General features: G+C 43.6%; 1 protein-coding gene across 1 annotated transcript in view; it reads left to right on the forward strand.

Annotated features, from left to right (window-relative positions):
* Positions 1 to 10,493: 10,493 nt before the first annotated feature.
* LPCAT1 (lysophosphatidylcholine acyltransferase 1) overlaps positions 10,494 to 12,819 on the forward strand; it is a 68,440-nt gene continuing 66,114 nt past the window's right edge. The window contains exon 1 of the mRNA XM_055705815.1: positions 10,494 to 10,851. Coding sequence (XP_055561790.1) covers positions 10,735 to 10,851 — 117 coding nt within the window. The 5' untranslated portion in view covers positions 10,494 to 10,734. The remainder of the gene's footprint in view (positions 10,852 to 12,819) is intronic.

Here is a 12,819-nt window from a genome sequence, read left to right on the forward strand (position 1 = left end):
ACCTAGTAAAAGAGTGTCCTTGAAGGGAAGCATCATGGATGCTGAGTGCTCAGAACATCACCCAAAATGAAACTAACAACACCTCTTCTGCCAGATTTATGGCCCTCACTACTGAGTAACTCCTCCTGTGCCTGTCTTTTCCCCTGCCCCATGCCCCAGTGCTACCTCACAGAGCACCTAGTAGAGGAAGGGACTGGTGGTAGCAGTGGACAGAGTGGTCCTGATGTCCTCTCCAGACTATGTCCCTCACAGCAGCAGTCAGGCTGCATTCTCCTGACCCACAGAACAGAAAAGGTGTTGAAGCCGCTGTTTCTGTGGTGTATTTTGGGTTGCAGAGGTGGCAGCCAAACACCTTTCACTGCAGCAAACAGTGGGGGGTCTTATGCTCAGCCTCTCTTCCCCAGGGCTTTGAGATGGCGTTGGTCTCTACTCCACAGCAGAAGCCCTTGGGCTCACCCCATTACCTCCAAAGCCATCAGGCTCTCTGACATGTCCTCCTCCACCAGACAGGTACCTGGTGGACTGACTGACCCTAGTCTGAGGAGCCTGTGATGAAAATATAGTGCAAGCCTATCATGCTTTCCTGAACTTGAAGGCCTTCTCGATAGCCAGGTGGCCTCCTCCATGACTACTAAGTTAATGCGAACAGGTGTGCAGCTTCTTCAATGAATTCTGCTAGCTAACCAGAATTGCTAGTTACTTGAAATCTGTCAAAGCAGGACAGAGATGTACTGCTGCTGTGCTGTCATCTCATCCTTTCAGGACTTCCCACATGCAGATGCAGAATTTAGCTCCTCTATTCACTGCTGCAGAATGACCCTGCCCCAAATTAACTGGCAGTGGGCAAAAACTGTAGTGACTTAGTTATCTGTCTGGGCTACCTATACATAAGCACTCTGCCTGGAAAACGCACAGGAACAAGGAGATACACCAAGAAATACCAAGAATTTTGAAACTTACTGAACTTGGTGCAACAAAAATAAAATTCTATCATTCCTACCAACAGATTTGTGTGCGTAAAAAATTCAGCCTCCAAAGAAAAAAGCTTGAAACCAAAAGCTGCATACTCCATGACTTATAATTAAATATGGTGCAATATAAAGACTGGATGAAAAATTTACCACTAAAATGGATGCCTATTGTACACTTTGCCAATGCATCTTTACTGCAAAATACGATTACATTGATCCTCTTTGGTTTCTTTTCTATGAGGAAAGAGCGCTAAGTAGCAGTCCTGGGTGACAAAGAGCAACATGCCAGTGTAACAGAGGTTTGGGGGCGTTCACAGAAGAACACAAGACCCTGTGGGTTAATTGGCCTGTATCTTTTGCAGAGGGATATAAAACTACAGTTTTTGTACGTGGTTTGTGGCAACAAAGTGTGTGCATGTAACCAGGTTCTATATGGTAAATGACACAAGACCAAGAACTGAAAGTATGGTGTATGCATCTGTGTGCATGAATATATATAAAAATTATTATTATATATTATATTTTTATAAATATGATGCAGTTGTAAAGCTGCTGAACTGAAAGGCTACCACACTGTATTTCTTGCAAGTCAGAGAATAAGCTAGTGACTAGGAATTTGACATTAATCACAAGGGAGAAGGCCAAACTAAGAGGGTACTCCCTGCATGCTGTGGTTTCTGGCATGGTTCATTTTTGGAAAAGCAGTACATAAGATTCTCTTCATCATGTCAGACATCAGAAGGCAGCAAATCAATGGCTCAAAAGAGGCAAAGTTATGGGAATAAAGTTTTCCCATGCTTTATGAAGAATCCCAACAAGCAGTTAAAAAGGAGAAAAAATGCTTTACACCACAGCAGCAGTTCCTCTGAAGAAAAAGCTGTCTTCTGAGAAACATCCTTTTAAATCATGTGACAAGAACAGCCTCACTGATGCTACAGATACGGAACTTCAGATTTTTAGGGTAGTTGAGCACTGAAATATATTGTAGAATCACATTATCATAAAATCGTTTAGGTTGAAAAACACCTTTAAGATCATCGAGTCACCTAGCATTGCCTAGTCCACCACTAAACCATGTCCCTAAGTGCTACATCTAGACATCTTTGAAATGCCTCCAGGGATGGTGACTCAACCCTTTCAGTGAAGAAATTTTTCCTAATACCTAATCTAAACCTCCCCCGGCGCAACTTGAGGTCATTTCCTCTTGTCCTGTCACTTGTTACTATATTTCAACTTGGCTACCTGTCACACTTTGCTTTTTCTCTCTCATGCTGACTGTGACCATTGCCCAAGTCCCTGGCTGCTGGTAGACCTCCTGCACAGTTCATTAGTTTAATTTCCTAGCCAGAGAGGTAAAGTCCACCACTTCTGGAGCAATGGCCATTCAAGCAGAACACCACATGATCACCTAAGTTGATCTCTATAACTTCTGCCCGAAATCCCAGAGAGAACTTTTGCATTAATTTCTACTTCTATTAAGAAAGAAAGACATCAAATCTTTACTGAAAATGTCTGGTGGGAGAGAAGTAAGCATCTGGAAGAAATTATTTGAATGTTTATTTTTCTTTTCACTAGCTCCTCCCCAAATCTCCACTTCTCCAATTTAATTTGAATCTGAATGCTTTTAGCTTCCATTTGCAGTCACTGAATCTTGTTATGATATTGTTTTCTTCAGGGTTAGAATCATCTACCACTAGAAATCTCCTTAAGTGCATGTAATTATGAATCCTACAGAATACATCAGACTCCAAATTTCTCATCAGCTGGTTTGTTTTGGGGTTTTTTTTTCAGACCGTGGAATATTCTTTTGTGTTCTGGCTGAAACCTCACTTGAAGGCTAGTGTCATTTATGAAGGGACGATGTGATACTCTCGTAGCAATCTCACTCATGCCGCAAGCAAAGGACTGCCAGGGCAGACACATGCTAAATCCGAACAGGAGAGCCATGTAATTGCATGCTTATGACATGAGTGGGAGTCCGAACATTGTGTTGGGAGGATCAGCTAATTCTGGGCTGATGATCCCCTTGCCCTCTTAATAAATTCATCATGTCCGAATACTGTTTCTCTTCTCTCTGTCTCACGGTGATGTAAGACAAAGAACTATAGCACATGAATTAAAGGATACAGATAGGGCTGCTCCACTGAGGGGCTACAAACATCATGCAGGCATGCAGCTACCACTGCTTGCTGGGTACAGCATGTGAGTAGCTTTGCATTGCTAGCAACGTGCAGGAGCAATAATCTCCACTGCTCCCTCAGCAAATCCTCTGCTGGCTGACCTGTGATTACTGGTGGTTGTGGGTGGAGTTGTGTGAAGTCACACGGATGAGCTTAAACATCATCTAAGACATTTTGTTTCACAGGGGCTGTCAGTGGACCATCAGTATGTCTGTTCTTCTCTACCACCAAGTAGATTTTCTAAGATCTATCCATCCTTGTCAAAGCTTTGGGAAAACAATCTGATCCAGCCAGCCACAGCACAATATGAATGAAGCAAGAGTCACTAGCAGGGAGTTCCTGCTAACCAGTAATGGGATAGCTAGTACCATCTTTTTCCACCCTACACAACTGATATTAAAAAAAATAATAAATTACCTTTTGTCAAGAGCCAATGAAAAGGTGTTAAAATCTGAGTACAAGACTATGCAATTTATAACTGACTCATTTCAAGTGATTATTACTACTTGGCAGGGGTTTAAACTTTCACAAATGAATGCATTCACTTTCACCATCCTTATTGTTTGTCATCATGGCACACTGTTGTAAAATATTTCCACTGAAATGTTATTAACACAAATGCTGTATTCAAAGAATTGTCTTTTTATTGTCAAGATGATCTTGAATTTAAGAAAAGCTGTAGAAAAGTGAGGTACAATCAGTCATATGAACTAACCACTCCATTCTCCAGCACCTAGAAATCATTCATAGCATGAAGAACAGCTAAGTGATACTCAGCTCATACAATACAAGAGCCTTTGTAAATTTAACTGCTGTATCATGTTAATGAGAGATAAAACGCCCTGTGTCCACAGACAGATGGTGTTAGCCCACATCAATAAACTCACTGGAGAACTTAATATGCTTAGATTTAGATGGGTTATTCTGCTGGATGACGCAGCTGATGACGCATCCTGAAGCAATGTGTCTGTATTTGGCAGTTCTTTATCGTCTTACTCGATTCTACTGGCTACGCCGTCTGCTGTCCCTGCGCCCTGTCCTGCCTCTGGGTTATCCTGACTGGCAGATAACCAGGTGCAGCCCTTTGCGGTTCTTATTTGTGGAAGCCAAATGCAATCAAGAGTAAGCCACTCTGTTAACAGCCATATTTTGTATTTTCATATGATCCCTGGATTTTATGAACCCTAGGGAAGACCTCTGCATCCTTCTGTACTTGGAGAGCAGTCCGTGTATTCCTGCTCTCCCTACCAAGTCTCTCTCTCCCTCCCCCCACAGAGACACCCTTCCCACAGCAGAGTGGGAAGGGGTATACAGGTAAGAAAGATATGGCTGCCTGTTCCTGCCTTCACCTTGTCTCATTTGAGGGCTGCAGCTGCCAGGGAGCTGGCATGGGCAGCAGCACGAGCTGGGCATAAAGCCACTGGCACCACTGAGAGTCCCATATGGTCTCTTTTTCACTACAGGCTGTGATTTTGCCTCCCTATAATCTGCCTCCCAAGACAACAGATTGAATCTGGACATTCTTGCCCAGGGATCTTTTGGCAGCTCATCCTTTTTGCACTTCCAGAAGCATAAAATGTTTGTATGTTATGTTTTACGTATTTAACCAGTGTTACCACCTTATAGTAAATAAATATTTAAAACATTAAATAGTAGACTTTACTTCTTCAGAAAAATTAAACAAAGCATTGCATGCGATTGAAAAGTGGTATTGGATGTGATTGGATCATGATATTGATTTCATGAAGGCTGCTTCTGGTGAATTAATTTATTTTAACTTGATCCACCTTATCAGCAAGCTCCATGACTATTTTGTTAAATTAATAACGCACAAAGCTTTCCAAAGTAAATCTTTTGGATACCACTTTACTCATCATCACAATAATTCAATTTTGTACTCTTTAAGTGAAGGTTGCCTAACACAAAACCTCTAAATATGTACAGTTACTTAGAAATGAGAAATCAGAGGAAGTGGGTGGAAGAGAATATGTGCAAACTGAAAGCTCAAATGTGTTGGAATTCAAAAGGTATTTTCATAAGATATTGTAATATCTGCACAAAAAACTCAAGGATTTAATTCCCTACCTTCCAAGACTATCTTATGTCAGGGAGAGACAGTTCCATTTCCTTAGGGCTGCTCTTTCCTGTTGGGACTAGAAACATAAAGTGATTTTAGCTAAGATATTCAGAGAAAGAAGAGGAAGAAGGTGTATGAAGATGAAAAAGAAATGAACAAAGGTATAAAGGGCTACAAGCATAGTAAAGCACTGAAAATATCTGCTACTTTAATTTGTATGTAGTCCCTTTTACCTGCACTCTGTTTTCATCTTCATACACCTTGTGTGTGCATCCATTTACAAGGACGTGGGTTTTCAAGTAAGAACTGAGAGGAGTTCAGTCTAGATCTGAACCATCTCTAAGAACCAATACATTTAAAGGCCAGTGAGATATTACCAGAATCACTATAGCCTCTTTCTTCTAGGTTTCAGTCTAAGAACAATAAGGGAGAAATAAAATACACAAGACAAATCGGGATACTCTTGATCAAGTGATCACGTATGAGGCAGATCTCAGATCCCACAGCAACTTGTTCCACAGTCTTGGATCAGGCTTTGAAAGAGTTGAACAAAGCTCCAGCTGCCCAAAGTTTCTTTTCATCAACTGGAGAAGTATGGAACCAGCATACTCCTTAAGTTGACTCACCCTTATAATACACAGGTATTTCCAGTGGTGTGCAGGGGCAGGGTTTGTGTGACAAGTGTGGACTGCTTAGCATCTGGCAGACTCTGTGACCCCTAACACACGTGCCTTCTACGCCAGTACTGAGAGGCCATTGTCAGATGGGAACTGATGGATTTGTTCACAATCGCTGAATCCAAGATTTCCTGAAAACCCTGAATTATGTTTCCTAATAATTCCTGAATGAGGAAGAGCTTTTTTTTTTTTTTTTTTTTTTTTTCCACTGGGGCCTCCTTTATTCAAGCTAACGCATCTGAGATAATACAATCAAAACAAGAAACTGCTGTTCTTAACATAGACCTGCCACTAGCTCTAGCCATTCCTTTCCCGATTCAAGAAATTCAGATGGATTCTGCATTTCCTTACAAATCAAAAGAAAAATGTGAGCACATTTTCACTGCAAAATCTGTACTACTGCTAGTGATTCAACATTAACTTCATTTTGCCCTTCACAGAATACTTTTTTTCCAAATACTTTTAAAATCTTCCTTGTATAAACATTGAATAGATTTGCAATCAGAGTCATGAGGGAAAAAATAAGAAAGGAAAAAAACCCCAAACCCTAACCATAAAAAAACCCCTATGGAACATGTGAAATCAACTGTAGGAAGTTGATTTAAGGGTGGAGGTGTACCTGAATTGTGTTTCAATAGGTATCAGCTGATTCTACCAAATGGCTGTCAAGGACCATCATAAAAATCAAAGCAAGGACTTGTCCTAGGCAAGAATTTTTTTTTTTTTTTAAATAAAGTTCAGTGCTGTGGTCAACATATTTGCTTTTATGAACTTTTATTTGATTTGTTTTAGAGAAACGCACTTCATTTTAGCTGTTAAATATTGAATACTCCTTTTCCTACTTCAAGGCTCACAGAAGCACACTTCATAATTAATATTTGTATACTTTTTATACGTGAGTCCTCTTATTTGTACAGCTCCCTATAAATCATATAAATGAATGGCAGAAAGGACCAATTAGAGCTTTTGTGCACCAGGGTAGAATGGCACTTGAATGTTTGTGCAGTCTCATAGTTTGAGGTTCCACAGTTTCCCTCAGGAGACTGAGAGCTCACTGCAATTTGTTCTCATGATTGTCAGCTTCAACATTTCCTTTTCCAATTTCATCGTAATACACTTACATCCAACATAATGTATCACACATTTTCTCCTCTTGTGAAGCAAGGTAGATTCCATAAATCCTGCAATAAATGTGTCACCTCTTCTTGTGTCCTTGTAAGTCCTTATTAGACGAGCCATGTAGCACATGCCAGCCTTGACAGCAGCATCATAGTTAGAGCTCTTTAGTGATTTGCACTAAAAAGTAGCAATCAAACCCCAATACCATGGATGTACTTCATTCAGTCTCCAAATCCTTTCACAAAAAGAAAAGTGATACTTTTTAAAAATAATTATATTATGCTATATAAGTATAAAATACTGCCCTTTTTTTTATGCACACTTGTAGTCTTGCCTCCATCTTTTCAGGGCCGTATGATAACATTCCAAGAGCAAGTTTCATCATGTGTCTCTGAAAAGATCCAAATAAACTTTTCACTTCACTGCACAGAAAGCAGTAGCATTGTGTAAGTCTGGCTTATTCTGCCCCGCCATGTGAGCCAGTCCCTTCACCCCTCTGTTTATCACATGCCAAACTGGTTTGCTTGCAGGACTCCCAGCCTGCCTTTCCCAGTCAAGCCCTGCCATTGGATTGCCCCTGTTCCAGGGAGGGCTCATGCTCAGCTCCTTCACTGGGCAAATTTTCTTCCACAAGAAACAGGGTTTACATCTTTTTACAATTACAGATTAAAGGGACTACAGAGATGGCAAATTTAAGAAAGCTATTTTGTACATTTTAAGTTATCCATCTTAATTTATACTGAACACAGCAGAATTTTAAAGAAAAAAAATGAGAACTAAAATCCAGGGAAGCACCTTTTAACCTCCTAATAGTTCATGCATGACCATGGAGACTCTAAAACAACCTAAAAGACGGTCATCAAATTAAAATTCATGGAACATTATTCCTACCCAACAAATGAGTTCTATAAAACTACAAAGTCTCCTAGAAATTCTTTCAGGTGGTACAGATGTGGTAATTAGAAAATAGTAGACTAAACCCATGAAAGCAGTAATAAAGTTAGAATACTGCTTGTGCACTCAGTAATACAGAACAGGTGCTCTAACAGTGAAAGTTTAAGAGCTAAAGGAACAGGCAGGTGTCTAATCCACCACTAGATTTTACAGTTGTGGAAGATGCTCCAAATACCAAAAATTTTGATGCAACCAATAATAATATTAGATCGTTTTTGGAAGCTGGCTTTATAAAACTAGTAAAACACAACTAGGACTAAAGAAGCCTGCTTGCATGTCACAGCTGAACCTGTTCCAATACCCTCATCGCATCTTGTGTCCTACACCTACTGGACAGGGAACAAGTGCATGTGCTGCCACCCTTCCATGGGCTATCTGCTGGGTAGCTGGTGGCCACCAGCTCCTGCCTGTTGGCCTGACGGACAGCTTCTACCAGCTGGCAAGCCAGGCAGATCCCAGCATTGCAGAGGGGAGTTGCAATGAACTCCTCCTTGGATACGTGGTGTGCAGACCCTGCTAGAGGGAGTCTCTGCTTCATTCTTCAAGAAATCTGTCGTTTATTATTGAAATCAGCCCCATCTGGCTGACTAATCACTGGCTTAAGTCACTGGAGAGAGAGAAAAGGGAAAAAAAGTGCAGCCAAATCGTTTGGAATGCAGCTAAAATACTTCAGAGTTTAAAGGATCACATACTCTGACCATGGGCCAGTAAGTCTTATCACTAGTCCCAGACTGAACTAAAGAGCTTGTTTATGATTAAAAGCATTATATTTGCATTAGGTTATCTCAGCTCCCAACCACTGACTCTTCTTCCACTTTTCTTCTACCATTTTAAAAAGCTTTAGCATGCAGTACTTCTTCCTTGTGAAGGTATGTGAACACTGCAGTAAAGCCAACTCATGCAGATCTTTTTTACAAATTAAATGGATGTAGATTTTATAATGCATTGTTGTAAGAGATTTCCTCCAGTACTGTACTACTTTGGCAGGCCTTTTCTGCACCATCTGACCTTTAATGGTAGAGCTACATACCGTGTTCTAGTGTCAGTCCCATTAAGTTACAGTAACTGATTTCCTGTACACTAACCGTGGTTGTACATCTGACAGTCATACTGCACACACTGCACTGGGACTTTTAACAGTTTGCTTGAAATTGTTTTCAGATGACCTTTTCCAAGACACAAGCTGTCATTCCAGAAGCATAGCCTGTATTCTTGGAAAACACATACACATTTGGCTGTAAAAGCCTGTTTCAAACTGTTAATTTTACTAAGCCGTCCAGATGACATTGCAGTTACTCTCACAGTAGCTTACCAAGTTACTGCTTAGTACATCCATGGATTTTATTAACAATGAGTTTATTTTGGATCTTTGGTAAAAATCTTGAAAGATGCTGAGCCTGCAGAACCTCGCAAACCCTGACACCATGGACCAACCTCTGAAATTTTTTTCCGATCTTTCAAAAGTCAAAAGCTAGTTATCTAACGCATTAACCGTTTAAAAGCAGTAGCCATTAGAAATATATGCTATTAACCATAGGACTCAAGAGACCATTTTGCAATTCTAAGCCTAATGATTAGCAACTGTAGAGTCATGATGTTTTTGCAGTTGCTTTTATCAATTTACCTCTAAAGCTCACTGAATAAGGCTATCAGAATTGTTTTGTAAGACCTCTAAGATGACTGGTATTGAGGGTATCTTATATGTTTATCAAACGGTTTATGGATCTTTTCTACTGTTTTGCCTGTGGTTTACATTAAACAGTCCAGAATCATACAGGTTATTCAGCCTGATCTTTCGAAAATAGGCAGAACATGAGTGCATTGTTTGGGTTTTTCCCCGCAAAAACTTCTTTTATATTTAAAGATTTATTAAACCCCACACTCAGATACTTCCTTATCCATCTCTGTCAAGATCCCAGGGGGAAAATTAGCTAGACTCTTCATTTTAAAATGTCTAGGTTTGCTCGGAACAGAAGATTCCCCGTAGACTGGACAAACACCCTGCCACGTGATGTGAGTACATCTTGTTTCTTCCCGGTGCGGCTGAGATGTTCAGTTATCGATCGCCCGTGCCGTTACTGCTGCAGCATCTAAGAACCACCTCCACCTCAGCGAGATTCCCCTTAGTCCTTTTTATTTCTGTTTTTTTTTTTTTTTAAATTCCCCTCACCTGTCCCACGGCCAGCAGCACCCCCGCTCTGGGGCCCGAGCGAGGCGCCAGCGCCGGCCCCGGGGAGCACCTGAGGGGTGGCGGCAGCTCCCCGCCGCCGCCCCAGCTGCCGGTGCCCCCTCAGCCGCTCCCCGCGACTCCCGCCCGCCACACGGCGTCAGGCCTGCCCCCGCCGCGCCCGGGCGGCGCCCCCTCAGCCCGCCGGGCGGCGCCCCCACCACCCGCCGGCCGGGCGGCGCCCCGGGGGGCGGCGGGCGGGGCCGCGCTCCCAGCATGCCCCGAGGGGACGGGCCGGGAAGAGGGTGGGTGGGCGCGCGAGGGCGCGCGCGGCGGCACGCGGCGAGGGGAGAGGAGGGCGGGTGCGCGCGCTCCCCCCACCCCCCGACGCGGAAACCGGCGCCCGGGCGAGCCGCTGTAGCCGGCGCGCAGGGCGCATGCGCGGGTCCGCGGGAGGGCGGGGGCCGGCGTCTAGTGGCGAGCGAGCTGGCCGCCGGTGCCCGCCCGCCGCCGTTACTCGGGGACTAGCGGTCGCCGCGCAGCCCCCGCGCCCTCTCCCGTTCTGGGCTGCCCGTAGTCCTGCCCCGCCATGAAGTTGAGCAGCCGTGGCCGGGGATGCTGCGTGGCCGGCAGCCGGGAGCGCGGGCCGCCGCCGCGGAGCCCCTTCGTGCACCAGCTGCGCCTCAGCCCCCTGGAGAAAGCCAAGGTAGGGGCGTGCGGGGCCCGGCCCCCCCTTCCCGCCGCCGCCTTCCCGCCGCCGCCTCCTGCCGCGCGTCCGCCGCGGCGCATCGGCTGGCGGGCCGCGTCCTGCGGCGGGCGGGGGCACCCTGCCGCCGGCGCTTTGTGAGGCGCCGGGGGCGGCGGGACCGGGGAGAACCGGAGCGGTGCGTGTGCGCGCAAGCCGGGCTTGCGGGGGCTGCGGCGGGCGCTGGGCGGGGGCGGGCGGCGGCTGGGGGCGGCCGTGAGGCGGCGGGGGGCGCGGGGCCGGCGGCCGCTGTGGCACCCGCCGCGCGGAGGGCGTGTGCCTGAACTTAGCCGCTTTCTTAAAAAAAAAAAAAAATCAAAAAAAAACCCCAAACATCTTTGTTTGGGTCTTTAAAAATGATTTTGTGGGGTTTTTTTTACATGGAGGGCAGGCGAGCAGTCCTGTGGAGGCACTCTTTTCTAGCGTTATGTTAAGGTATTCCTGGGCCGAGGCATCCCGTGCATCTGAAGTTTGGCCCCTGGGTAAATAATCTCTGTGGCGTAATGTACAGGTAGTGTAATTGTACAGGTAGCATTGAACATGTAGTGTAAGATGACGGGAATCGGTATTAAGATGCAGATTTGCAGTTGTATGCCTTTTTGTTTACCTTTTTTTTTTTTTTTTTTTGGTTCCCTCCGTGCCTCTTACTTGATCACCTCACAGTAGGTGGTTGGATATTCAGAGTGCATGCCCGTTGTCTTAAGCTTTTGGTAAGATCCGGGTCACTCGCTGGACAAAGAAATACCGTCAAAGATTCACCTTTACTAGGGGTTGACCGTTTCTATTAATTTTATTACTGTAATGCTTCAGTTCCTTAAAGCTGTTGTTTTGGGGGCCTAACGGCCTACGCTAACTATCAACATGGAAACTAAGATCCACTAATGTTGAATGTCTCAGATCAAGGTGCTTTAGATCCATCTTCAATTTACTTAACATTCTGAGTGAAGTTCATTGTTGCATTGCCCTGTTGCTGTCCAGATACTTAACGACATGACATGTATGGCCTGACTTACAAAACATGGGAATGTGCCTCATGTTAAGTATCGAGCAGCCAAGGAATTCATAGTAGACTCCATTGGAAAAGGTTTTTACTTTTTTTTTTAATCGGGTTTCCCAGTATGTATTCAGTGATTACTCACAAATTGAATGGGAGAAAGGAGAAAAGGTTTGTGCCGTTTGCCTCATGTACTTTATACCGAAAGCCTCCTCAATAAATTGCACTGTTGTAATGATTTCTTTCCCATGTAACCTTACTTTGTTCCTGAAGTCACTTATTCTATATAATGAACCAGGTAGAAGTCTTTCAGGGAGCAGAAACAAGCAAAGATAGTATATGTTCCTATGGACTAGGACTGTGTCTTAATTATGATAATAATGATGTTTTATTTTGCAGTGTTAATGTATCTTTTTAATTTTTTAATGTATTTTTTTAATTTTGCTCTCTACTTGGTTGTTTATAAGCAACTTTAAAAATACCTTTGGGAGGGCAGAGTACCAGTTCATGGATTTTGCAGTGTTGAGTCTCATAGGAACTACTAGTGTTGCTGATCTGTTGTTAGTCCTAACAGACCTTTTAGCTGTCTCACCAGTGAAGTGACTGGTTGTCGAACATACCTGCCTTTTGTGTGGGCTGCACTGTAAATCTGTATGAGACATAAGCTTTGCAGCTGGATTTCAAGGATTTGTTATTTTCAATGAAAACTATAAGATGTGTTTAAAACTAGTGGATTTTACAGTGTGCAGACCAAAGGAGTAGCCTCACCAGAGTGCGGCTCGGTCTTGCTTTTTGAGTGAGCAGTTTTATTGATGTGCAGCAGCACAGAATTCTTTAACCCACCCTTTCTTGCAGTCTTATTTTTGCAGTTTTATATGAGGAAGAAGAATGCAAGCTGACATACAGAACCACGATGGATTTTCTTCTTTGCCTTA

Source organism: Falco cherrug, chromosome 3 (assembly GCF_023634085.1).
Source record: "Falco cherrug isolate bFalChe1 chromosome 3, bFalChe1.pri, whole genome shotgun sequence".
Lineage (NCBI taxonomy): Eukaryota > Metazoa > Chordata > Aves > Falconiformes > Falconidae > Falco > Falco cherrug.